The 26,924-nt window shown below is 43.8% G+C and overlaps 1 protein-coding gene across 1 annotated transcript in view; it reads left to right on the top strand.

The window, feature by feature from the left end:
* Positions 1-518: 518 nt before the first annotated feature.
* SLC35F1 (solute carrier family 35 member F1) overlaps positions 519-26,924 on the top strand; it is a 375,908-nt gene continuing 349,502 nt past the window's right edge. Inside the window, exon 1 of the mRNA XM_074948302.1 lies at positions 519-743. Coding sequence (XP_074804403.1) covers positions 571-743 — 173 coding nt within the window. The 5' untranslated portion in view covers positions 519-570. The remainder of the gene's footprint in view (positions 744-26,924) is intronic.

Genomic DNA, 26,924 nt, shown 5'->3' on the forward strand with positions numbered 1-26,924 from the left:
TTGCCCACTGGCTCCGTCTCGGCTCCCACTGCTGCACTCTTGTGTTCATTCCCTGCCTCTGACTCGCTTCCAGCCAGCCCCCGCGCGGAGGGAGGCAGACACCGCACACACGGCCGAGGGACGGAGCCCGGCGCGGAGCCGCGCGCTGCACCTGAGCGCCGCACGCTGTGTGTGTGTCTGTGTGTGGGTGTGAGGGAGCCAGAGGAGCAGCGCGAGGGGGACACAAAGCGGCTCAGTCCAGCTCCGCAGCGGCTTCCTCTGATCCAGAGAGAACCAGACACCCGCTGGGAAGGGAAAGGGGCGGGGGGGGGGCAGGAGGCGGCTCCAAACTGCGGCCACTTCGGGGGCTGTGACCAGCCCCTGCTGCTGGGAAGGAGGCGAGGCGCGGTGGGGGCGGCAGCAGCAGCCCGCCCCCTCGCTCCATGGCCGCGCAGTGAGCAGGAGCGGGGCACAGTGGCCGTGGCTCTGGAGCTGGCGCTGCGCGGGGAAGAAGCGAGCGAGCCGCCGCCCGCACGCAAGGGTCGCCCGGCCGGCCGCGCGGCGCAGCATGCGCCCGGCTGCTGCCTTCTGATGCCCAGCCCCGCCGCGATGATCTCCCCCGAGCAGCCGCCGCAGCCCAACCATGTTGTCGCGACCATCGAGAACCTGCCGGCGGAGGGCGGCGCCGGCGGCAGCGGCAGGAGCAGCATCTCCGCCTCCTCCTCCCCGGGGGTGCGCCAGCGGCTCCGCAAAGTGCTGAACAGGTGAGGAGAGGGGCCGGCCCCGGGCGGCGGGCGGGGAGCTCCGCGCTGCAGGCAGCGCCGCTAGGGGCCGGGCAGCTGCGGGCTGGGATCCCCGGCGAGGAGCCGCTTGTGGGGACGAGGAGAGGGGCAGGGGTGCCCAGCTCACTGGCCCCCACCAGCCCTCAGAGCAGCGGGTACCATTTGCTCCCCAGCTTTGCCCCTTGCAGAGGGAGGAAGCCGAGTGTGTGTGCGCCCTAGGGCTTTTTAAACAGCAGGACGGCCCGTCCTGTCCTGGAAGCCCCCTCCTGGTGCGGGCGGGGGATGGTGCCGCTGCTGCTGACCCGGGCTTAGGAGGGCAGATGCTACGTCTGCGGCTCACAGCCAGCCGAAGCCGCCCTGCAGCAACACCAGGGAGGGAGGGATCGAGGCAAAGGGTGCCCCAAAGAGGCACGAAAGTGTTAAGAAGAGAGAGGAGCTGGTGGAAGTGACCTTATCTGCCAGGGCTTAGGGCTGAAAGGACAGGGTTCAGAACCCCACTGCTCCTCCCTGTTCGCTCTCAACGCAGGACCGCTCTGCTGACTGGTGGAAGGGGACTTTGCACCGTGTACTGTCTAACTGTGGACTCCCTTTTCCCACCCCCTCCCTCTTTTCAGAGCTGGAAGAAGCTAATTTTTACATACTGACTGACTCCATCAGGGGGAGAACTCCATAGAATAAGCCTCCAAATGCTTACATTTTGCTAGTTAATCTCACATTCACAGTGTGCAATCAACAAGAAATAACAGTAGACTCCATGTTATACGGTCTGCAGTTTTGATTTTTAATGGAGAAATCCCTAAGGAGTTACGGCAGTTTAGCTGAGTGGAGCTATGAGCTTGAAGTGGGAGGATGTAGAAACAGAGCTATAAAATTGTCATAGCTGAGGTGATCTGGCTAGTCATTATTTGTGTGTGGGTTTACTGTGTGTGCATATAATATCCCAAACAAACAAAGTCTAATGCCTCAGGAGATTTTAAATGAGTCTGGTTTCGGTGTTGCCTGATTTCTGGTTACTTAAGCCAGTTTGCATTGTCAAGATTTGTGCCCTGGCATCAGAAGTGAACTGTTGGTGAGATTCTAATGGGCAGATCTGCCTATGCATGTGGTTCAGAATTGTGCATGCCAAGATATTATGACCATAAGAAGAATGCGTGAGATGATGCACCAAAAGAAGAATGAATCCAATGAAACATTAAATCAATTTGTTTAATTTTTTGTGTTCTTTCTTTGCAAATTACTTGTTTCTTCCACTTTAGATACTAACATATGTGATATTTAATTAATCAAAAACAATGGCTGTGGTTAAATTTCCCCATAAGAATGGGAGATAAATAATTCAGTAGCATACCATCTCCTTTCTAGCAGGCCATGTGAAGCTATCACTTTTGCATATGCACAGTTTTACTTGCCCTACTGGGCAACTGCAGCACTGCTGACACCCGAGGGAAGGTGTGTATGGATGTTCACATCTCACATTACACCCACATTAGTTTCACACAAATGCAGCATGGGTAAACAGCTAAGAAAAAGCCCAGTCCCCACTTCTGAATATACTGCTTTTGGAGACAGAATGCCTTTACTCTTCCAAGCTTTTAAAAATTTGGAAGCAATGATTGTTATCATCAGTTCTGAAGGTATTTGTCTGATTCCTCAGGGAACCCTGCCGTTACTTTTGATTAATGAACTCTGATAATTCTAGGAGGATCTTAAAAGTATTTCTTAAGGAGAAAATAGTTGTACTTAGTTATTCAAGCATGTAGAAGATTGAAGAATAGTTGAAACAAATAGAATCTTATCTGCACAGACTGGGAGACTCAATGCCACATTCTCCAGATGCTTCAATCCAGCTCAACCATGATGATTCTGCTGTATGGGCGGTGGGCACACAGAACTCTGCACCCCTTTTTGATAGAGATGGTCTCTTTGGTAACTCTGCATAAGCCACTGCAGATGGGAATTTGTGAGGGGAGGAAACCAGTGGAGGGGTGTGTGTGAGACCAGGGGAAAACTTTTTTCGCCCCCCCCAAAAATAAAAGTTTCTCCAGGCCAGCATACGTGTGAGGGAGAGAGAAACACACCCACCCCAGAATAGCCAATAATCTAATAGCTAGGGTACTCACCTAATTTGGAACAGGGATTTGAACCTGGGTCTTCCATATTCCAGGTTAGGTGCTGTACTACCACAATATAGATTCAGTCTCTCTTTCTAACCCAATGAATATTTAATTATTTATATAAAATGGGGCAGCTCCAGCAGGAGAGATTGAGGGCAAGCCTTCAGGCCAGCCAATAGCTTGGTGGTCAGGGCACTCACCTGGAAGGTGGGGTTTACTGGAATTACTTTGAACATAAACTCTGAGCAAGTTTTGAACCTAAGTTTCCCACATCCCTGCTGAGTGACCTAACCACTATGCTATTTGCTATTTTGGTGTGAGGGGCATCTCTCTCTTTTTTTTTTTTATGGAAAATTTCAGAAGGTCTCTTTTTCATTGTAATCTGTAATGTGAACAGATTTGAAATCTTGATGTTTTTCAAAAAGTTGTATTGTTGTTTTCTGACCAGCCCAAGTGACCAGTGGGTCAGATACATAAACCACATGCGCCCCTATTCCAGCCTAGGGACAGGAATAGTGACCACAAAAGGATCTTCCAAGTGGACTCTGCCCTGCCCATGACCATGAGGTACTAGATTGGTTCTTCCAGCCCATGTAGTTCTTCTGCTCACATGTGGGTTTTGTATGTGAATCTTGTCCATTAGTGCATTTATCAAGGACCAAATTGATATTTTATTTATTTTAATTTATACCTAAATAAAATGATAATATCCCAAGCTCTAGCACTTCTGAGAGATTATTTTAAAACACAGTCCATACAAAAAAAATTAAGGGTTGTTATCTCTGTGGAGGTCAAAAATAGCCTTTTCTTAGGTTAGAACAGCAGTTCTCAAACTTTTGTACTGGTGACCCCTTTCACATAGCAAGCCTCTGAGTGCAACCCCCCTTATTAATTAAAAACACTTTTTATATATTTAACCCCATTATAAATGCTGGATGCAAAGCGGGGTTTGGTGTGGAGGCTGACAGCTCGCGACCCCCATGTAATAACCTTGTGACCCCCAAGGGATCCCGACCCCCAGTTTGAGAACCCCTGGGTTAGAATAACCTGGAGCTCCTTCCTGCAGTAAGTATCAATGGAAATTTTACCTGAGTTTTAGTCACTGTTGAAACAGGAAAAATCTAAGGGCTCAGGCCTGTATAATGTCATGGCACTCATGCAAATATCTCTGCGTGAAACCTAACAAAGCATTTGTGCTTTCATGTGCTATGAAAGGTTAAATGCAAATATAGAAGGGAAAGGAGGGAATACAAATATCAAAACCAGAAGCCAGTACTAATTGCTCTGCATCAATAAATTTTCCTCTGTTGGAAAAGTGATGCCCATTGTATTTTATCTGTGACTTTTATCTACCATTTGTTTGGGACATTTGTGAAATGTTATTTATTTGAACTTACTTGGGCTGGACTTCTCTTTCCTGCTTAGAGATGTCTCCTAAAACAAACGAAATAACAGGCTGGCACCAGCTGAGTTTGCCAAAAACTTATTTTCAGTCTGGAATTGGCCTGGTTGGGGAGGAAACTGCCAGCAGGGGAAGGGCACCCTTAGCAGCTGTGAAGTCTCTCTCTCCCAGAGAGAAAGAGAGAGAGTAATTCAGACACCTGCTGAATCTGGAATTGTCTTCCCAGGTTTCTCTTAAAATTGCTTTACAAGTTGTGAAAGCATATGGAGGAAAGGTTGAAAGGCGAAGTTGAAACATTCCCCCAGTAAGTTCCCAGATTAGAAGGCAATGTGGACACCGTGGAAGAAAATCTCCAAATGGTTACAGAGGAAAGAGATGTATTGAAAACAGGAGTGGATGGCTTTAAAAATCTATTTCAGCAATCACTAAGAATGCCTTTCTTAGTGTAAGGTGGGCAATAACAGAAAACCAAAGTATACAGTTAAAAATTGGAGGATGCTCGGCATTAAAGAGGTTTACTGGAATTATTTTGAACATAAATTCTGAGCTGCCATTAATGGTGAAAATGATCTACCATATTTTGAACAAGCTCCCTGTTATGGTTAAAGCAGTGGTATCAGAGAGAGTGGCTCTTAAGACAATAGTGTTAAGGGTGAAAATTGTGTTTGATCCTGAACTGAAAATGTGTTCCTGGCTCATGTCCTGCAAATTTTAAACTGAAGTGTTTGAACTGGGCCCATTGTTATGAGGAGGTTGTAAGGGGGGTAGTCCATCCTCCACTGTCTTCCATGCTTGCCCTGCAGCCTGAAGAGTGGTATTCATGTGAGCTGAGAGAGCTCTGAGCAGCTGCTGTTCCTTTCCTGCTACAACTGCTTAGCAGCTCCCCTGCTGACCACGTGGTGCATTGCAGTGGAGGGAGGAGAGTAGCTCTAGCTGTTCCAGTGCTTCCTTTTCTCCTGGGCTGTGGGATCCAGGACTGGAACTCAGCTGGCTCTGCCTGATCCTAGAGGACCACCTAGTAAACAATGGCTCCCCTCTCCTACAGCCATCCAGGGAAGCACAGGAGAGGACGAGGAACTTTCTGATGCCCACCATTCAAGAAGGATGTTGAAAAATAGGAGAGGGTTCGTAGGAGAGCCACGGGAATGATTAAAAGATTGGAAAGCATGGCTTATAGTGACAGACTCAAGGAGCTTAATCTATTTAAGGTTAAGAGAAGGAAAAGAGACGGTTAAGAGGTGACTTTATTACAGTCTATAAATACCAGTGTAACCCTTCTGCCCATCAGAGTTGGCAGCAACAAGGGCCGGGTTCAGTATCTAGGGGTTCCGGTCCAATAACACAATGCAAAACTGGCTCGAGCCCCCACCTAGTTACCTGGGACAAATATATACCACCACTCCCACCTCCCCCGCCGGGCACCTCTAAGAGGCGATACTTCCCCTCTCACAAACACAGAGTCTGAGTGTAGCAAATGCCTTTTAATAACAGAGAGAAACAATGTGGCATTATGTTGGGGAAACACCACCAACAGGATTCATAACACAAACCATGAGCAAAAACCCACCCCAAGCAAATTGGGCCATGTCCTTTCCCTTTGGTTCTTGAGTCCAGCAACCCAAAAGTCCCCCAAAGTCCCAAAAGTCCAACAACCGCAAAGTCCAGCAACCCAAAAGTCTCTGTCTCTGTCCTTGGTGAGTCCAGAGTTCAAAAGTTCATCTGCAGAGTTTTAACACCCCCCATGGAAATGGGGTGGAGAGTAAAGGGGTACCTTACATGTTCCAACGGCCGACTGCCCCGCCTCTCTGTGGGTTTCTGCTGCAGCCTTCACTGCCAGCCGCTCCTCTCCACCAGATGCTCCTCTCCAGTAGCTGTCCTGTGAGCTGCTCCTCCCTGGTAGCCATCCTGTGAGCTGCTCATCAATATATCTTCAGGCTCCCTACTACTTAACACAGTACTCAGTGATTTCAGCTCATAGTAGGGGAGCCCTGGTGCTGGTGCACCATTAGCCCAAAGTAAAGTCAGCTCTGCAATCTGTAACCAGGCTCCTAATAGAATCAAAATTAGCTCTGTTATTATACAGTGGAGAGAGAAGAAGGTGTAGCTGGTATTTAGGGCCCTCAGAAGGGACCCATACTACAAGGTACAAATACCTATCCCCAGTGATATTCACTGAGTTTTGGAACCCATGTCCCTTGCCTAGCAAGTGCTACTTAGTTGATGGCGAGTCCCTCCATCATAACAAAAAGCCAAGTACAGTTCCACTGTCCTTCATTCACATAATCAGGATAATGACACTTTATTCTTCCTGCCCCAGTAACAGAGAAACTGGGGATCCCACAGCAGCCAAAGTGACCATCTAGGCGGGGTGGGTGTGCCTATGCAAATGAGATCAGCCCCTGAAGTTCTTTTCCACAACCCGCCACAACACACCACCAGATGTCAGGGTAGAGCTCATCCTGACTCTGCTTACACCTGCATGGGGAACAAATGTTTGATAATGGGCTCTACAATCTAGCAGAGAAAGGTATAACATGATCGAATGGCTGGAAGTTGAAGCTAGACAAATTCAGGCTAGAAATAAGGCACACATTTTTTACAGTGAGGGTAATTAAACATGGGAACAATTTACCCAGGGTGGTGGTGGCTTCTCCATCACTGACAATTTTAAATGAAGATTGGATGTTTTTCTGATAGATACACTCTAGGAATTATTTTGGGGAAATTCTATTGCCTATGTAGTACAGGAGGACACACTAGATGATCACAATGATACTTTCTGGCCTTGGAATCTATGTATCTACGATGAGAATCAACAGCCAGTAGTGATGTCCTGATCCTCTGCCTGGCCCTGGTGCAGTTTAGAGCTGTCTGGGGTAGGGTTGCCAGTTCTGAGAATCCTGAGACCATAGAACTAAACGGCTGGGCAGTGTGTACTGACACCTGTATAGATTTCCCAGCACAGCTACCTCAACAAATGGATGCTCCTGGAAAAACCTGGACATGTGGTAATCCTAGCCTGGGGTGCTGTAACTTTCACCAGGTATATATAGTCCTCCAGTATGAGACCAGTGGTGAGCTGGAGCTGGTTTGCACCAGTTCGTGCAAACCGGTTGTTACATTTTGAAGCCGGTTTAGAACCGGTTGTTAAAGGGGTGGGCAAACTCTGGCCCGCAGGCCACATTCGGCCCATGGGACCATCCTGTCCTGCCCGCCTGAGCTCTCGGCTGGGGAGGCTCCCCTGAGAATTCCTTTTTAATTTTTACTCACCCGGCGGCGCTCCGGGTCTTCGGTGGCACTTCGGTAGCAGGTCCTTTGGTGCCGCCGAAGACCCGGAGCGACTGAAGGACCTGCCACCGAAGTGCCGCTGAAGACCCAGAGCAACTGAAGGAACCGGTTCTTCAGCTTTTGGCAGCTCATCACTGCATGGGACTTGTGGGTCACCACTCCCTTTGTACCATCTGAGTGGTGTAAAGGGAGCATAGCAGGGCAAAGAATCACCTTGAAAGTATTGATTGGAAATCTTTGATCTTTTTGAAACATGTTTCAGCCTCAGGCTGAAAAGGGGGAACACCACAGCCTTAAAGGAGCTGAAAAAAAGATAAACGTTGCTGAAAGATGGAGGGCAATTATTGGGAGCAAGATGAACCGTGGCCTGATCCAGTATAGCAGCTCTTATGTTCTTACATTATGTTCTTATGTTTAACCAATGGTATTTCATTCAAGTAAACAAAGTCATTCAGGGCAACATAAAGTACAATAGTAAGACCAAAACACACTGCACTCCAGAGTGACACCCAAGAACCACTCTGGTAGGTATTGGACGATGATGTTACAGTTTCATCTGAAAAGGAAATTACTAAAAACGTATTTACTTTTAAGGCTTAATATATTTCCTCCTTTTGCTTCTGGGTCTGTTCTGACCTGTGAAGCTTATTTTTATTTATCTCCATTTTTAATTGAGGCATATAGTAATGTTTTTATAGAACTTAACCAGGAGATAGTAAAAATAATAAATAACAAAATACTCCAGAGTGACACAAGATGGGTGAGATAATATCTTTTATTGGACTGACTTCTGGTCATGGAAGGGACATGCTTTCAAGCTTCACAGAGCTCTGAGATCCCTGAGGAAGAACTGTGTGAAGTTCAAAAGCTTGTCCCTTCCACCAACAGACTTTGATCCAATAAAAGATATTACCTCACCCACCTTGTCTCTCTCTAGAGTATCTTGGTATTTATTATTTTTACAATCTCCTGGTTAAGTTCTGTAAACAAAAAAGTTGTCCTGAGATATAACAACATTGCAAGATACTCCAAGTAAATTTTCAATGTTATATAAAACTTTCTCATCAAACTAGATCGATATGGTACATAATGTTTCTTGTTTTACTCTCCTCCATCTCCTGGTACTTTCACAAATGAATACTTGTTGCAGAATCTAGCAATGGTTTATATTTCTGTTTCAAGGCTCTCTCTTTCTTTGTGAATGGTACTTCTGTGGTTTTGAAAGTTCCTAAAAATCATTTTTTAAGGTTAAAGGGAAACTATCAAATTGAAATCAAAAATTGGGTTGAGAGTAGTTTTAGGCCTTCCACCAACCCCTGAATCCTATGTCATTTGTTGTATCTTTACAGTGGCGTGGTATGACTTGTGCTGTCTGTCTGCACATGGGTGCATTTCATGCTTACAGAAGAAACCATGATCTTTATTACAAAAAGAGAAAATGAAATTGTATTAAAAAGGATAATTCTGATAGGCTAGAAAAGAACTAATTTTATTGCCAAAATAAATACATAAGTCTGTACATAAGGTCTGTTTTGATACTTCTTGTTAAGGAATACAGCTGTCTGGGTACAGTCTGAGAAAAACCCTGCTTCCTTCAATATATAATGGACTGAATTCATTCCTAGTTTTAGAGTTGAGGAAGAATTGGGCTCAATACTGCTCAATAACTTTGAACCTGGACTGTATGCCAAGGCTATGGGCTCTCGAGATAAGAGCATGAAAATGTTATGTGCCCCTACAACTACATTGCAACCCACAAAAACTATAATCCCAGAAAAATAATCTTCTAAAATGCGTACTCTTATGATAAATTAGATATGTATGTATATATTTATGTATTTAGAAATAATAAAACCAAGGCAATTTCACTGCCCCAAAGCAATAACATCATTCAGTTGACTGATTAGAGACACAAACAACAATCCAAATAATTTATGGCATTTTTACTTTAATGAAAGCAACTTGGAGATCAAATATAATCCCCTTTGGAGTCCCCTAAAGAAATAAGCTTTTTTGTTCAAAACAAAAGAATGAGCTTTCTTTGGCATTTTTATTTTTAAAATATTCAAACAGCTATTAAAGATCCCCTAGAATAAGGGCAGGTGAAAAAGAATGGATCTGGGGCCTTTTCACATAGCTTTTGCTTCACCTTTAGAAAAAATATTCAAAATTTCCATGCAGTCAAAGAAAATGCACATTTTGGATCATAGATAAAGCAAACACTTGCTCTTTCGCAGCCTTTTAAAAATTATTTTGCTCTTCAGGGAAGAAACTTGCATCTGACCATAACAGAGTGTGTGTTGTATATCTGCATGGGTGTGTTGTTTGGGGAATGCTTGCTATTGAAACTGCAGTTCCTGATTTAGCGTTTGAGACTGACCGTTTTTAAAAACAGTCTTTGGCTATGTTAGTTTTATATCTTGGGCTTGTGCTACTGTCTTCCACTACCCAGATGTTATGACTGAAAAAAAATAGTTAGATCTGGAAAAGTGGACCAATGCAAAACATATCTGATCAGAAATTCTCTACTGTTCCCTATTCCCATTATTTCACATGTAGCCATCATTCTGAAAGCAAATCACACCCTTGGGTAAGATATAGTTCCCAGTGATTTGTGTTGCAATAAGAGAAGTATGTGGCTGTTAGTATTATAATATTAGTATCTTTCCCCCCTCAAAAGGGTACTTCAGTATGTTTGTTTATTGGAATGCAGCCTGATATCTCTAAATATGCAGAACTAACTCTGTGTGTGTGTGTGTGTGTGTGTGTGTGTGTCATCACATTAGGAGGGACTCTGGGTTCCTCCATTCACCCACTAGCATCCCTCCCCCTTTTGGAGGTTCAAGTGGGAGGGGACCTCGACCTCCAGCCAGTACCGCCATTAAGCACGTTGGCAGGGCGGTTCCACCGAATAGCATCCCAGCTTCTGGTTAGAACTTGCCCCCTGGGGGCTAGTCATGATGCCCCATCTCATAAGATGATGCACTAGGGATGCCCACTATGTTACCTTTTGGGATCTGGAGCCTAAATCAGGGAGTTCCTGCACTGGGTGCCTGACAAAAGTTACAGCAACTAAGTGACTGTCAAGTAGATCCAAACTGTGCCCTCTGGGAGGGGGAGAATTTCCAGCCCTCTGATTGCCCCAAACCCAACCCCTAGGTTTCACTGAAGGAAGGTGAAAAAACCCAACCAGCCTCGACCAATCTGGTGGTATGGGGAAAAATTCTTTCCCAGCCTCAAAATGGCAATTAGCACAGTCTGCAGCAACCTACGTAAGGGACTGAGGGTGGGCCGACTGCTAGAAACCAGCAAACAGGAAGTGGCTCTAAGCACATATCTTATCACGGCTCCAAATCTCATGTCAAATCCTGCAAGACCTGATGGCTCCAAGTCATCAGTCAAATCCTGCAAGACCTCAAGCCTATTCCGGAAGTCCTGTGTGAGCTGGAAATCTCATGGGATGCAGTCCGTCCTGTCCTTTTTCCCTCTCCCCATCGTGGGAGCCAACAAAACACATCCCTCACTAGGTTCTTGGCCCTTTTAGATTTAATGTCCTAGTGCTCTGTTGCCCTTGTCTTTCTTTTTTCCTGAGAATTTGCACCATTCATTGAGTATGCCTTGAGAGTCATATTCTGAAATAGGAATTGTTCAAAGGGTGGTGATGTACTAGGGCAGAAGCCTGCCTAGTGCCCTGCATTCTAACATACAAAAAATCTCACGTACTTGATTGGAAAAAGGCTATTCTTAGATGGAGTAATTTGAAAGACAACTTATGTGTGTTTCTGCAGTTGAACTGTGACATTCAGAAAGTCTGTGCTTACTGGGTACCTGTTGTAAGAAAGAAATTTTGACACGGGTTGTAACTTAGGCTTTGGGAAGAGGTTAGTGCCTCTTGAACTGGGGGAGGAGAGGCACGGTTTCAAAAGAGTAGCAGTGTAAATGGCTCCATAGAGAACTCTGGTGGATTGCACAGAGTGGCTCTGATCAAATGGACAGAGCCGCTTTAATGTGCTAATGAGGGGAAGACCAGATGCCAGCCGTAATGAGAGGAGTTCTTTGTGACGCTGTGTCTTCTGAGATGGCTGGAGTCTCTGTCCTTCTCATTGCTGCTGATGCAGGCAGGGATAAACACTATGGCTATTAGTGAGGTGTTCCCTTCCTTTAAATCTAGCCTTACAAATCAACACCTGAATGCTGATTAGGGCCAATCACCAAGAGAGTTTGGGGAAAAGTGCCTGGTGAAGAAGCTTAAAACTATTCTTCAGGTTTCTCAGGCTTGTGAGTTGAGTTCATGCTCAACTAAAATCATTATAGGCAAATAAATAAATAAAAAAAGATAAAGTTAGCTGTATGGGGGCTCATAAAACGTAACAACTAAAATATGAAAGATACAAGTATTTGTGGCTGTAGAATTAGTTATGTGAACAATTTAATTTCCATGTACTCTAGGGTGACCAGATGTCCCAATTTTATAGGAACAGTCCCGATATTCAGGGCTTTTTCATATATAGGTACCTGTTACCCCCCCACGCCCTGTCCCGATTTTTCACACTGCTATCTAGTCACCCTAATGTGCTCAGTTCTGTCACGCTGTTTCCTTTTTCTTTGAAAAAAGTGCTACTTTTGAGGCTCAGGCTTTCTGCTTTCCCTCTTGGTATCTCTCATGACTGAAGAAAGTACATGCAGCATTTTGAAGCTTGGGGAAGAGAACAACCACTCCTAGGGAGCCCCCTTGTAGCTAGGTATGGCAGCTCTTCTGTTATCTAGCCCTGTCTCTGCTGATAGCGGCTCTGGCCTCCAGTTGTCCTTCTTCCTGGGATTTGGACATCCTTTTATTGAAACCACCCAGATTCTCCCCAGCTAGGATTCATCTTTAATTGGGCCTGGCCCATCCTCCAGGTTCAGCCAGGTTAATTAGCCTCTCCTGTCCACATTAACCCTTTCATCACCTTCACAATGCTCAATATATGTTTCCCCCTTATCATCATAGTCATCTTCCTCTATCTTGGATGCCAGCCAATTCTGCCATGAGTTTGACATGCATACATCAAATCCTCCAACTGTTTGAACATGAGCGATGGGTAGTGAGGATTAGGGATGTTCCCCACCTGGGGAGTTTATTTCCCACACTCAGTCTGGATGCTGCTGAACCATCCCTGCTGCAATGACTTGTATTATTGCTTCCCAGTTCTACTTCTAAAGAAAGTTTTTGACTTTTGGGGCATACCACATTGCACCCTACAGTAAGTATTAGCCAAATCATTTCCTGGGAAAGGATATTCCTGCATCCAAACACAAGGGTGTATCCGCTCCTTTCAAAATGACATTGTAACCTGCAGTAATTACTTCTTAACTCAGCTTCTTGTTGTAGCAGATCCATTCACTCCCATGCTTTATGGTCCGTTGTTTTCTTAGGCTCCCTCTTCCATCAGCAGCCTTTAGTAGCCACATTCAGCCCCAAAATAAAATGTTGAGCTGATGAGCAAATGGCATTATGCTCACAAGATAATAAGCATTGCAGGCTTTGTGGAGCTTATTTGCCAGAGCATACTATTCTGAGGCAAATAGATGGCTGCAGCTCTAATGCTGATAAATGTGCTAATTTGTGTCCAGTAACAAGACCATAATTATTGCCTCCCCAGCTCCAAAGTTAATTGTGACCTGTAAGCCAATATTAGCTGGTGATGGAAGAAAGCATCATTTAAAACATTTATAGCTATGGCCATTTGATTGCTGAGCTCTGGTGTTCATTTGTCAAAGAAAATGGCATGTGTATGTCCAGAAGCCTGCTTGACCATATATTATTAAGCTACATTGATTTTAAAAATGATGCTGCTTTATGAGTTGGATTCTTTTTCATTACTTTGTCCTAGCTGGAAAATATTTCACTGTGACTTGACATTTTTCTTCATTTACTGGAAAATAGATTAAGAAGCTATTTGATGGCAGCTCTTTTGCACCTTGCTTTTTGAAAGAAAGTTATCAGAATCTCACACCCTCCCCTGGTAGCTTTTATGAAAGACAGATAAAGAATTTGGAAATGATAGAGGAGTTTTATAGGGGATCTGAAAATTATTGTTTTGTTCACATTTTATAATGGCTTTTATGTAACAATGAGCCATGCAGAGAAAAGGCACACTGCATTTTAAAATTATATTGTTAGCTTTAATTGCAGATCAGTAGTTCAGCTTGGACTAGAATCCAGTATCTTCCTGGTCTCCACTTCTTTGCTCTAACCACTAGATTGTAGAACCACTAGAGTTCGTGATTAGTTTATATAAAGGCAAAAGGGGAGACATACACATAGTTTCCTCACAGGGTTTTATTAAAGGGTTAAGGAGGAAGAAGTTGCTAGATGCTCTGAGTGGAGACTGCAGAGTAAGAAAAGTGTGGACATTTTAATAAAATATGATGGGAGATAGTCCTCTCCCCTCACCTGGCCCATATACACCATTCTGACAACATATAGGGACCATAGAGGTGCCACAACGCCTCGGGGGGAAATTGCCCTCTTGCCAGCACACTACACTGCTCCTCTCATGAGCCTCAGAATAGGAGACATGCTGTGGATGGGAGGGGGTATCTCCATAGCACATAGCAGAATCTAGATTTTGGGCTGCCATACAGCACATAGGCAGCCTTCTGGAGGCTGTTAGCTGCTAGAGCAAACCCTAATATGCTGCTCTAATTGATGCCAGGGCCTGCACTGACTGCCTTAAGCCACCTTTGCCCTTCTCTTGCTGGGCACCACAGGCGCCAACTTTCCTTGGCACAAGTGGATGCTTGCCCCCCCCCCCGCCCTGTCTTGACTCCGCCCTTCCCTGCCCCTATTGAACCCTTCCCCAAATCCCTGCCCTGGCCTTGCCTCTTCCCTGAGTGTGCCGTGTTCCTCCTCCTCCCCCTCCCTTCCAGCGCTTATGCCGCGAAACAGCTGTTTCGTGCGGCAAGCGCTGGGACGGAGGGAGGGAGAAGCAGGATGTGGCGGCACGCTCAGGGGAGAAGGCGGAGGCAAACTGGAGAGTTGACACCTATGCTGGGCACTATCATAGCAGTTGGACCTGATGGGTATTACAGTATTCCTTTTGATTGAGTTAAAGGTGTAATGAAGGTTGCAGGGAAAGTGTAGAGTAGAAAATGAAACCACAGTGGTATCACCAACTTTTAGGGTCTTGAGGGGAAAGCCAGGCACAGACTTGTGTGGTGAGATGCAACAGAGAAACGGAATAGGTGAGATTAAGAGTAGTTTGAAAATATTGGGCCAGATTGTCATCTGGTGTAAACTGGTATAGCTCAGAGTCAATGGAACTATGCTGATTATATCAACTGAGGATCTTCCTCATTGCATTAAAAGCTAGTGAGGTTACTGAATCCTCTCAACAGAAATCCAGATTCTGATTGGTCCTTATGTAACTGTCTAAGTTGTAGGGAGGTTGCAGAGAACTTCTGTAACGCTGACAGACCCTGTTTGTTGGGGACTGGATTTAACTGGGGACCTCTGGAGCTTAGTGTATGAGCCTCTACTGCATGAGCTAAAAGTCAGCTGGCTGTTAGCTAAGGCTGTAGAGCAGACTCATTTAACTCTCTCTCTAAGTGGTCTCAGTGCCAGCTTGATGGGACAGAACACCACACCCAGAAGGTGTGTGGGTTAAACTTCCCCACCTCTTTGTGTTCCGTACAAGGAGAGACCAGTGTTCTTAGGGTGTGCAGTCCATACTCCTTGGTATAACCCCTGCAGATGTGCAGATCAGGGAGCATACTGCACCTTCTCTGAGAGTGGTAGAGCTACTGCTCTAGTGTGGTTTCAGAGTAGCAGCCGTGTTAGTCTGTATTCGCAAAAAGAAAAGGAGTACTAGTGGCACCTTAGAGACTAACCAATTTATTTGAGCATAAGCTTTCGTGAGCTACAGCTCACTTCCTCTAGTGTGGACATCCCAGGAATCTCTAGCAGGAATTCTGACTGACTGTGAGTAATGTGCCTTCCCTTCCCCTCCCTCTCTCCCTAACATGCAGGGAAGAATCTCTCCCAGGATAATTATTACTCTGACTCCATCACTGATTGAGCCTTGGCAAAACCAGCTGGCAGTGCACCACTTTCATATGGTTCTGCATAATCTTGATAAGCCAGTCATCAACAGTTCATTAACAAAACTTCTGGATAGATTCTAGGACATAGATGCTAGAGTATCAGGCAATTCTGCCTTTTTTTTTTTTTAAGGTTCCCTGTGGTGTTTCCTATACTTCTTCCTGGATCTTTTTAACTGGAAATGTAGCAAGGAGCCCATCACAACACACTCCCTGCTGCACAGATGCAGAGCTGGCAGACTAGTTCTCTGAAAAGGCTTGGATTTTCAAAGTTTAGTGTGTGCCATTGTGTATGTGTTTGTGTATAGCTTTGCTACAATACCTAGTTCAAATCAGGTATTAGGCACCTGGCTAGCTGACTACATGAACGTGTAACTGATATCACCCACCTTGAGTATTTGAATTTAAAATTACGCATGTGTAAATGTCCATGCATCTCTAACTTACAAAATCTTGGTTGCTTTGGTCAGTCTCATCATGAGAATTGAAGCTGTCATTCAGTTATAAATAGTTAATGTTAGACTTGTTCTTACTTTGTAGCACCTGGAAAAAAATAAAGAAATTTTAAAAGGGGAGCTCTAAAGGTCAATCCAATTAAAGAATAAAAGTTGGTGGAAGATTATCTTTATGAATGGTCTTAATGTATCCAACAAAGCATACTTATGTTTGATATTATTCCACAGTGATTTATTTTAGAGTATATAAACTGTCTAGTTCTTCTTACATTGTCTTTCTTTTGGCATTAGATTATTCTTTTCAGACATGTGGATGTCAATCTAGCAAAACACTTAGGCATATTCTTAACTTCAGGCAGGTCAGTATCATTCCACTGATCACACTGGGATTACCAGTCTGCTAAGTGTTTTGCAGGGTCAGAGCTATGGAATCATATCTAATCAGAGCTACATTCTGGCTGGCTTTGTGTGGCAGGGTCCAAGGGCAAGAAGGGGAACAAAGATACAGATTTAACTTAGAACTAAGTTACTTGCCAAAGGTACTAAGTACGTGTGTGAAGAGAATATTTGAGAAGCAGGTATGTATGTGGAAAAAAACCTTGCCAAAATGGATAACTGCAAGATATGGGTAGGATTGCTTTTTCTACTTACAACCCTCAGATGTTGCGCATTGGGATCTAGTGAGGTGAGAGGCAGAGACACATAACAGTTAGAGGTGAAAAAGACTCTTAGGTCATCTAGTCCATCCATGGCCAGTTCATCAAAATATCTGGTGCATAGGTCAGGTTGTAATTACAAGTTAATACTTATACTGTTCTGACCTTATTTGTATAATCACAATAACAGTGCAGTTAGATACATTATCCCCCCTTCATTTGGATGCACTAGAAATGTTCTGTAACCTCAGGGAAGGGAATTATGGAAACAAACTGACCTCTGCCTAGCTTTTAAATCCAATCCAAGGAAAGAGCACACTAAAGTTTTCTGAAGTGAGATCTCAAGGGGAAAAAAGTACTAGGAGATACTATTTCAACCTGTGGGTTTTAAGGGAAGATGAGGCTGCTTTGAACCTTTCCCACCCCCACGGGCTTCTTTGTTCTTTCATAGTGAAAGCTGTCATATCCATCCAGCACACTGTACTGTACTGCTAAGCTAATCAGGGTACTTTGTGCTTATTGTATATATTATTGCATACAGTTACTGTACCTGCTGCTAAGGCTACAAGTGCCAGAATACTAATGACTCTATTGGAATAATTGGTCTGCAAGCTAGAAAGAGCAACCAGATGACAAGCGAATTTAAGGGAAAAGAAATCCAACTGCATAGACGTATTTTAGAAACAAGCATCAAAGGGGACCAGGGAAAGTGGGGAGTACCTTAATGGTGAAGTTTTGGGGTACTAGACTGGTATGAAAAATATAGTATGTGTGTCATTTTGATTGTGCTTGGCTAAAAGAGTTTATGGGGGGTGGTTTTATAAGTTTTTGGGGTCACCCCTTATATGGACATATCACAGCTCAGCAAATGATTACAGCATGGTTGTTTTTGGGAAGAAGGTCTTATAGCTAAGGGGTTTGTGGTCTAGTGGACATAGCAAGGGATTATAGCTCTATATTTAGAATCCTGGATCAGCCACGGTCATGCTTTGTGGCTTTAGGCCAGTCCTTTAACCTCTTTGGGTATATCTACACCTCCCAGCCTGGGGAGACACATGCATGCTAGCTCTGCTCCAGCTAGCACGAATAGAAATAGCAGTGTGGACATTGCAGCATGGTTTAGCCACTCAAGTACGGCCCCAGTGGGTCAGGCAGGCTTGTACTTGGGTGGCTAGTCTGTGCTGCCATACACATCTCAGTATTGGTCTAGCATTAAAATCAGTGGAAGCTGAGCTAGGCCAGTGTTGGGCACTTTTGAAAATCCCACTTTTGGGGGTGAGAGCATGACAGGAGTTAGTGCACTAACTTTCTTCTGTCTCACTAAAGACAAATTATGCTTAGCTTACCAGGGAAATGTGTGTGGTAGATTAAAACCACAACTTTGCAGACAGCCATTCCCATCAAAAAGCTACAACACGCTTTGTGGTTGTATGCCAGTGTCCATTCATAAGGGGAATTATGGGGGACCACTCACTACTAGGTGCACCTCCTCTTGGCTGCTCTGGCGATTAGCTCCTTCCAGGTGTTGTGTCCTCCTCTAGCAGTCTTTCCACCCACCTCTGCAATTCCAGGTGCTCTTTTTTCACAACTTGACCAGCCAGGTCACTATGCATACTTCCCAACTTCTAGGGTATCTAATTCTCTTTTCACCAACAGTCTGTCAGTCTTCCCATTCATTGTCTCTATGGTGAGCCAGTGGCCAGCCCTCTACCCCCAGTTCATCTTAGGGACCCTCTATTCAGTAGCCAACATCTGTTCCCTCCCAGAGCTTACTGCCTTTCCCTACCTTCTGGCTCTCCCCATCTCTCTGGGTTTGCAGGCCTCACAACTCCATCCTCCCAGGGAGTAACTATAAGCCACTTGTTTCTGTAACTCCAAACACATCTCCCAGGGAGTGACTGTAGACTACTACCTGAAGCCCCTAGCTGCTCTCAGCTTCTGGGCTTTATAGAAGCCCTGCCTGTTCCTGCACAGGTGAGCTTCCCCTAATTTAGGGCTTTCCTCTTAGCCTTAGTTCTCCCAGCTGAGCCTAACAGGTTAATTGGTCCATCTGGCCTCTATTAATCCCTCTGGGGTGAGTGTGGGGTGAACACCCTGTTATAGGGGCAAAGGAACAACACAGTATGATAGATTTGGAGTCCCTCTGTAATTTATGAATAGTGTATGGTGACCTGGTTATTGGGATGTTTCCTGTATGAATATATTGGTTTAGTTTAATAGGAGGCAGAAAGAAAAAGCAGGTAGGAAGGAAACAATGACTCAAGATAAGCTAATCCTGGGTAAATAACTAAGGGTTTTTAAGAGACAATATCTGAACTATTAACTGTGAAGATTCTGCTTCCTGACCCTCAAAAGCTTATCTCTGTCACCAGCAGAAGTTGGTCCAATAAAACAGTGGTTCTCAGCGAAGGGTACTGTTCTCCTGGGGGTACACAAAGGTCTTCCAGGGGGTACATCAACTCATCTAGATATTTACCTATTTTTACAATAGGCTACATAAAAATCACTAGCAAAGTCAGTACAAACTAAAATTTCATACAGAGAATGACTTGTTTATAGTGCTCTGTATACTATATACTGAAATGTAAGTGCAATATTTATATTCCAATTGACTTATTTTATAATTTATATGGTAAAATGAGATAGTAAGCAATTTTTCAGCAAAAGTGTGCTGTGACACTTTTATATTTTTGTGTCTGATTTTGTAAGCAAGTAATTTTTAAGTGAAGTAAAACTTGGGGTACACAAGACGAATCAGACTCCTGAAAGGGGTACAGTAGTGTGGAAATGTTGAGAACCACTGCAATAAAAGATATTGCCTCCCCCACCTTTTCTCGCTAATATCCTAGGACCAACACGGCTACAATTACGCTGCATACAAGAATTGGTTCATACATAGGGTGACCAGATGTCCCGATTTTATAGGGACAGTCCCGATTTTTGGGTCTTTTTCTTATATAGGCTTCTATTACCCCCCAACCCCTGTCCTGATTTTTCACATTTGCTGGCTGGTCACCCTATTCATACAAGCCAGGATAAAGCTTCAGAGCTGACAAAAACAAAGGAACTCTGACTGGATTCTCTCTCTCAAAGACTCTCAAAAGGGCAGGTAATTGAGGAGCTGGTGTAGGAAACCAAACCAAACTGAGCCTGAACCCAGTGGGGTGTCTGAAGATGTTTGGCCTGCCTAGTTTACCATCAGGGGATGGTAACCCCATAAGACAGACATGCATAGGCTCTGTTATTTTAAAATCTTTTTTCTCTTAATGCTTTGTTCCTACTGTTAAAATTAATCAGTACTTTGGTTTTAAGAAGGCTGTGTGATTACAGTATGACACTGCTCACAGACTCCCAAAGGAAAGAACGGCAGGTGTCAGACCTGCTGGGAAGGCCTGGTTGAAACACACAATACTGTAGTCCAGGGTCTGGTCTAAAGAGGAAAAATCATGTGATTATACCACAGGAGAGAGAAAGGTATGAGGCCTGACATCTGAGGGAGTACATTCAGAGAGGGGATGGGTACAGCTAGCCCTGTAACCCTGATACGTAGCAAGGATGTTGTAGATGTTATCTGAAGTGCATTACTGAGCTACTTGGGGGAGCCTGGACAGAACTTCTCCCTATTATACCTATTTTTAGCTAGTACTATTTAATTCCCTCATTTCAATAGGCACTGACATTATGCAAAATCTTGTATAAACAATCTGTGTATCTGGTCTTTGCTCAGAAACAGAGCAGGGGCCTTATCCTATACAGATTTTATTTTTACCATGACAGATATGTGAGAGTTCTTTCAGGATGTCTGAATTATTGTATGTAGTTCGTGCAAGTGGCACTCTGTGCATTATGAATCATTCCTGTGTCTCTAAAGAGTTGTGTAGTAATTTCTGTGATACTGATTAGGAAATAAATTGATCAATGGCTGCTGAATTGATTTATCAAGTTATTTATGATGTCAGACACTATTTTCAGACTGTTCCCTTCCTGTGTGAATAGTTATTTTTAGTGGGCAGATGGTTTAGCTTTTTTTGAGTCCCATGGTCATTTCTTGGCCTGTTTTCCCTTTTCCATTTTTTCCAAGAGCAGATGTCCATGTACTTTCATTCTGCAAAGCCAGCACTTTGAAGGAGTGCTCTGATCAGCAGGGCCATAACTTGAATTGCGGAAAGAGTATTGATCATCCGTTGAATTGGTCACATAGGAGCTCCTTCAAGGTGCCTAGATTCATAGATTGCATTCATATATATATTATTATACAGAGTTTGTACAAGTTTTACTTCTGGCTTTCTGAATCAATCCTATGTGCCCAAAGCATTCTGTTTTAATGTCGGTTGCCAATACTTGTTAGCAAGGGCTGATCACTCATTGCTATATATCTATTCACAAAACCACTCTTCACAAACCCAACAGTAAGTAAAATCAGTGGTGTTTCTGATGAAAGCATAGGCAGGTTGAATAGGGAGGCAAGTGGAGGTTATTGCACACAACAAACATATTGAACTGAAGATACATGCCACTTACAGCATGAAGTGCCGAAAGTGTGACCTACTGAGTCTGTCAAGGTGGCCTACAGCTACCTTGATCAGAAATATGGACTCTGAATATGGACTAACTAGTGCATCAAGACTACTGGCCTCAATATGTAGTGCTTTATTTGGATCCATATTATTCCAAGTGGAACATTACATAATGGGACTTATATAGGGCCAGCTCAAGCTTTTTTGCCGCCCCAAGTGGTGAAGGAAAAAAAAACAAAACCAAGCCTGGTTGAGCTGCCGCCGAAGTGCTGTGAAGAGGAAGAGAGGGACTGTAGGGCTCGCCGCCGAATTGCCGCCAAAGACCCTGACGTGCCGCCCCGATGACGGACGGAATGCGTCCCCTTTCTATTGGCCGCCCCAGGCACCTGCTTCCTTCACTGGTGCTTGGAGCCGGCCCTGGACTTATAGATCCTTTGGGTTGCATCTTTGTATTAAATATTAGGCAGTTGCAGTTTGCTCCATTTGGTTCATTTTCCTTCCAATCACAGGATTATTGTATGGCACAAACTCAGTCTTCCCCCTGGCTTGTATATGGAACATAGCCACCATAAATTGTATCATCCTGGATATTATCGATGAGATCTATGACAATCACATACTGTACAGAGTAGGGGGAAGTTCTGACAACATCCCTGCAGTTCCTAAAAAATGAAACACAGTTGTTGCCAGACTCCAGCTCAATATGGCTGGAATTTTTGAGCTGATCTACTACTAATCATGTGTGACTGCTGTGTCTGGGAGATAAATAACCGGTTATCTCTGATTTTACCATCAGATATGCTTTCCACATACAGGCAGAAGGAACACGGACAAATTTCCTTTTTCCTTTGTCTTCACCCCTATGAAATTATACATGTGTTGAAACTGACCGGTCAGGTTATTCCTGAGCCTGGTGCCTAGTTACTTCATGCAAAACAGATGGTCATCTAATGTTCTGAGTACTGTCAGATACAGTGCTGTGCACCCAGCATCCCCCACTGACTTCAACTGGAGCTGTTGGATACTCCAGCACTTTTCAAAATTATGCCACTAAGCTAGGAACCTAAATAATGACAAAGTTTGGGCTCCTTTTTTCAAAAAAGGTTTGGCCTGTAGCCTCTGAGTGTGATGATACATGATCTTGATGTGATCTACACACTTCGGTCAGGAGGAAGCATTGCACATTAGCACTTGTCGATTTCATGGGCTCCTAGCTGTTCAATAATGTTGACTGTGGTTGGGAAAAGTTTGGGCTCTCCTTATGTAGAACCAATGATTCCTGGGCACATCTGCCCCAGGCTAAAGCTTTAACAGTTTGTGAATGGGTACCACGCAGACTGGAATATGATTGGCAAGAAGATTTTCTGTGTATCACATCACATAGGCATGTTGAGGTATCATTTTCAAACTGGGAAGGTCGAAGCAACTGTCTCTTCTAAGTGCAGATTCTATACGAAAGTGTACAGTTGCTGCTGTATCTATCCTGGATTAACTGTCAAAAGCAGGGAAGGGAAGAAGCTTCCACAGCAGATCTTTCTTACATGTTTGAATTATAAGTATTGGGAATGGAGAGGTGCGATACAATGAAGTCTTCATCTATTTTTGTCTCTGCGTCCAAATATGCGCTCATAGGTGGAATGAAACCAAAATAAGCTTCTGTGGCATGTGAATAGATTGTCAGGAAGGGAAAACCTGTTCTCGTGCCTTTTGTGTAATGTGTGTGTAATTATTATGGTTCAGTTCTGATTTGTAATAGGTTGGCAGCCATTTCTGTGTATCTTGTTAAATTAGCCAATGTGTATGTGTGGGTACATGGCAAGCATTTTAGCTGATTTTGTAATCAAAATGATGGTGATGCACACCTGCCTATTGTGTAGAGCACGACAGACCCATTAGTATGAAACAGCCATAAAGTGCCAGTAAAACTAAATACAGTCATGCACAGACTAGGACCGAACCATACAATGCCTTTCAACCAGCAATCATCTGATCCCCAAGTATTTACACCCTGTTTTCTTTCCTGAATATCCAACATCTCTTTCCTTCCTCTGTACCCCCAAAATATAGAGGAAATTTAGTGGCAAGAATTTTTTTTTAGGAAGTGGGCTATGGAATGAATCCCCTACCCCAGTTGAAGAGGGTCTATTATAAAGGATTAATCTCTCCCCCCTCTTCCCCCGCCCCGTAACCAGCAATGTGAACCCTTGAGGAGTTTGTGTTACCCTTTTGACATGCGTGTTTCAGTAAGAGGGTATACTATATTCACTGTATTTCAGAGCAAGTGTGTTTCGTGTGATACAGTGGTTACCATAGTGATTAATCATCCCCTTTAAGGAATAGTATAGAATACAAATCCATGTAAATTACTCAGAACACTAATTAGAACTGCCCTCTAGGCACCTTTGTTTTTGATTTTATCCAAAAAGATAGGAGGATCGATGCTTTTTTTCTTCTTATGGAAAGGGATGAAATATATTTGGTTTGTACTGTGTTTGACTAGCTTTATCCCCTTTTTGTCCTTTCTCCTCTTGTGGGTGTGGCAGAGACTAGCTAGGCATTGTATACAGACAAAGGGGACTTTTGTGAGTAACAAATTGCAAAATATACTGGGACTTGGTGGGTTCCATACATGTGTTTATTCTCCAGTTCTTGCAAATATGAAATGGTGCATACCTTGGAAATGAAACAAGCTTGGTTCACAAAATGATTTGCTGAAATTTTTTTTCTAGGTTTTACAACAGAATGGAAACCAATTACAACAATTACAGCAAAATTGCATTCAGTGTTTGTATGGTTACATGCAGATAGGGGCAATGGGAGAGAAATAGGGGAGACTGACTCTGCAGTTATGAACTCGTGAATCAAAAGAGTGAGGACCAATAGTCATTCTGTGATAAGAACAGAAGTCATCTTAACACATTCACTCGAGGTTAAGGCCTATTGTTATGTATCCATTTTAAAGGCAGTTCTGTTTTCATCCGTGCCTTGTTAAAATTGATTGCAAATCTATCCATAAGTTTGACAGCTTCTTTAGGGCATTAAGGTCCACTCTGCATTTCTTGGAGCATTAAGAAGTGTAAAACATACTGTCTTTTTAGTTTTAATAATAGTCTTCGGAAAAAGAAAAAATAAACCCTACATGTTAGACTTTGAGGGTCAAATTATCAGAGACCTCAGTCCGACCCTTTAAATGAGTAGGCACAATTCTACATGCCCACAGGGCATAGATTTATACCCAAGTATTTGTATAAGGAAAAACTTGTTCATACAAAACTGTGCTCACTATATTCAGAAGCTGCTTTTGAAAATTAGAACTCAAAATTGGTGGTACAGTTGTAGTTTTGTTATATCACTAGTTTCTTCCAAATCTCTCTCCAAATTATTATAGACATTAGATGAGATGTATCATGTATCATAAAGTGGAATTCATTGACATGGTAGGTCACTGAGTCAAATACATGACTGGATTTTAATAAAGGACTGGGTAACTCCATGACTACCAATAACACTGGTATGGTAGCTATGCACACTAAGAATGTATGCTAAATGTCATATTTCACATCATAAGCTGATCACTAGTAGTGCCAATATTTTCTCCAGCCTATATATAATACTGCACAATTGGCTAGCTACATTACTAAGTTGGTTTTTACTTTCCTCAGAAATATCAGGTATTATTTCTTACTGCAAAAGTTTGATAACCAAAGAAGATGAACCTAGAGTCCTTATTCCAACCTGTGTATTGCAAATCCTTCCTAGATGGAAGGTGGACCCAAGCCACTGTGATTGGACCTGAAGCCATGTGATTTTTGTTTTGTTTTGTTTTTTTGTTTTTACAAAGCTCAGCATTTTTCAGATCAGAGGTTCTGTTGTAAGAAGGTAATAAGATGACATTCTGCCGCTATTCCTACAAGTGAGCGCTAATTTCAAAATCACTGCAGAGGAACAGAGCCTCAAACTGAATATGCATCTAAGACATCTGTTTTAGAACAAGATGGACAGATCTTGTTCAGTTAGAATGTGCCTCCACGATCAAGTGCAGGAGGGAACCTTGCAGGAGTAGATTTCCCGTGCAGAAGGAGGGACAGTCAACTCTGGGACACCATCATTTCTACTTTCCCTACCCCTTTCACTTCTCTGTCTCCCAGACCCTGCAGCAAGCTCTCTACAAGATTAGGATCAGTCAGGTGGAGTGAGGGCAAGTGGGTGGCCCCACGTTAGGTGGAGAAGGGTGTTGGGGAGCACACCTCTTCCTCCCAACTGCCCCATGGCTATTATCTGGGAAAGTCTGTAGCTGTACTACCTTTCTCAGGATGTCCCCTCCACAGTGGGGATCCCCCTTAGAGGACATTGGAGATGGATCCAAGGTCAGGGAGTGTTCCTGTGGGGGGTAGAAGGGAAGTACATTCAAGGCCCTGCTTGATTCAGAGCAGAGTTTTTTATCCCAGATCACTCTGAATTAGGTAGAGCAGGGATTTGAATCTGGCTCTCCCACATCTCAGGTCAGTGTCCTAATCACTAGGCTATAGACTATGGAGAGAAATTCTCTCTCAAAGCCACCCCCCACCAAAACCCCAACCCACATTCCCAGTGAAAACATCACTAAAATGGATACATCTTTGCAAAAAGTTTTTGGCTTTGATGATGAAACAGCAGATTTCACCAAAATTTCATTTTATCAAAGATGATGTGAGCACTCTAGGTACAATAGTTTTGCTTGTCTTGAGCTTGCCAGTAAGACTGTATGTGTTCTGTATTGTTTGGCATATCTTAGTCATCAGTCATCACGTATTCCTGCAGAAGTCCTGAGAATTTTTTGTTCTCCTCGTAGCCGTACATCTGTTGCAACGGCAGAACGTAGGTAAGGCTTGTTGTATTGCCAGCGGAGGCAAAAAGAAACTTGCTCTTGCAAAGCCGTTCAAGAGCTACAGATACAATACTTCCATTCCTGTCAGTTGGCCTGGTAATTCCCAGCTGCTTTCCTTGTGCAACTACCAGAAATGTCAATGTCATCTCACAGTGATGGGAAGTTCCAGGAGACCGTAGGTGGAATGGAGGAAAAGCAAAAACAACAAAACCTAAATGAGCAGTCCTAGCCTGTCCTGGAGGTCTTGGGCCTGAAGAGAGATGTGCCAGTTTTAAATGCATTGGTTACTTGAAATCATGGTTGTGGATGGAGACATACTTTCTTTAAACCAGTCTGCTCTGCAAGGGGGTTATTGTATAATTTGGGAATAAAAATGCCACACCCCGTCCAACTTTTAGAGAAGATGTGGGGGAGAGGGTAAATCTATTGGGATTTTGTGTTAATGAACTGGGAACCCCACACTAATGTCTCCTTGCTGAACTGCGTTGATGGGGGTGATGATAGCGGGAGTGGGAGGAACTCAGTCTCACTTGCCGACTGGACCGTCCCTAAATGTGCCTATTAAAAGCAAGGGATCCCCCGCTAAGTATCTCTCTCAGGAATGCGGAACGATTGAAAGGAATAGTAAAAGTGCAGCTGCGACTGAATGTTGCCCATGTGGTTGCTGCCAGCTGGTGGCCCTACTTCATGCTGCTCCCTGTCTGCCGCACAGCCATCTGCTGCAGCTTTAATGAATGAATCTCTCGCTCTCTTTTTTGGACAGAACAATAGCTTGTGAGATG

The sequence above is a fragment of the Natator depressus genome, chromosome 3 (assembly GCF_965152275.1).
Source record: "Natator depressus isolate rNatDep1 chromosome 3, rNatDep2.hap1, whole genome shotgun sequence".
NCBI classification, from domain to species: domain Eukaryota; kingdom Metazoa; phylum Chordata; order Testudines; family Cheloniidae; genus Natator; species Natator depressus.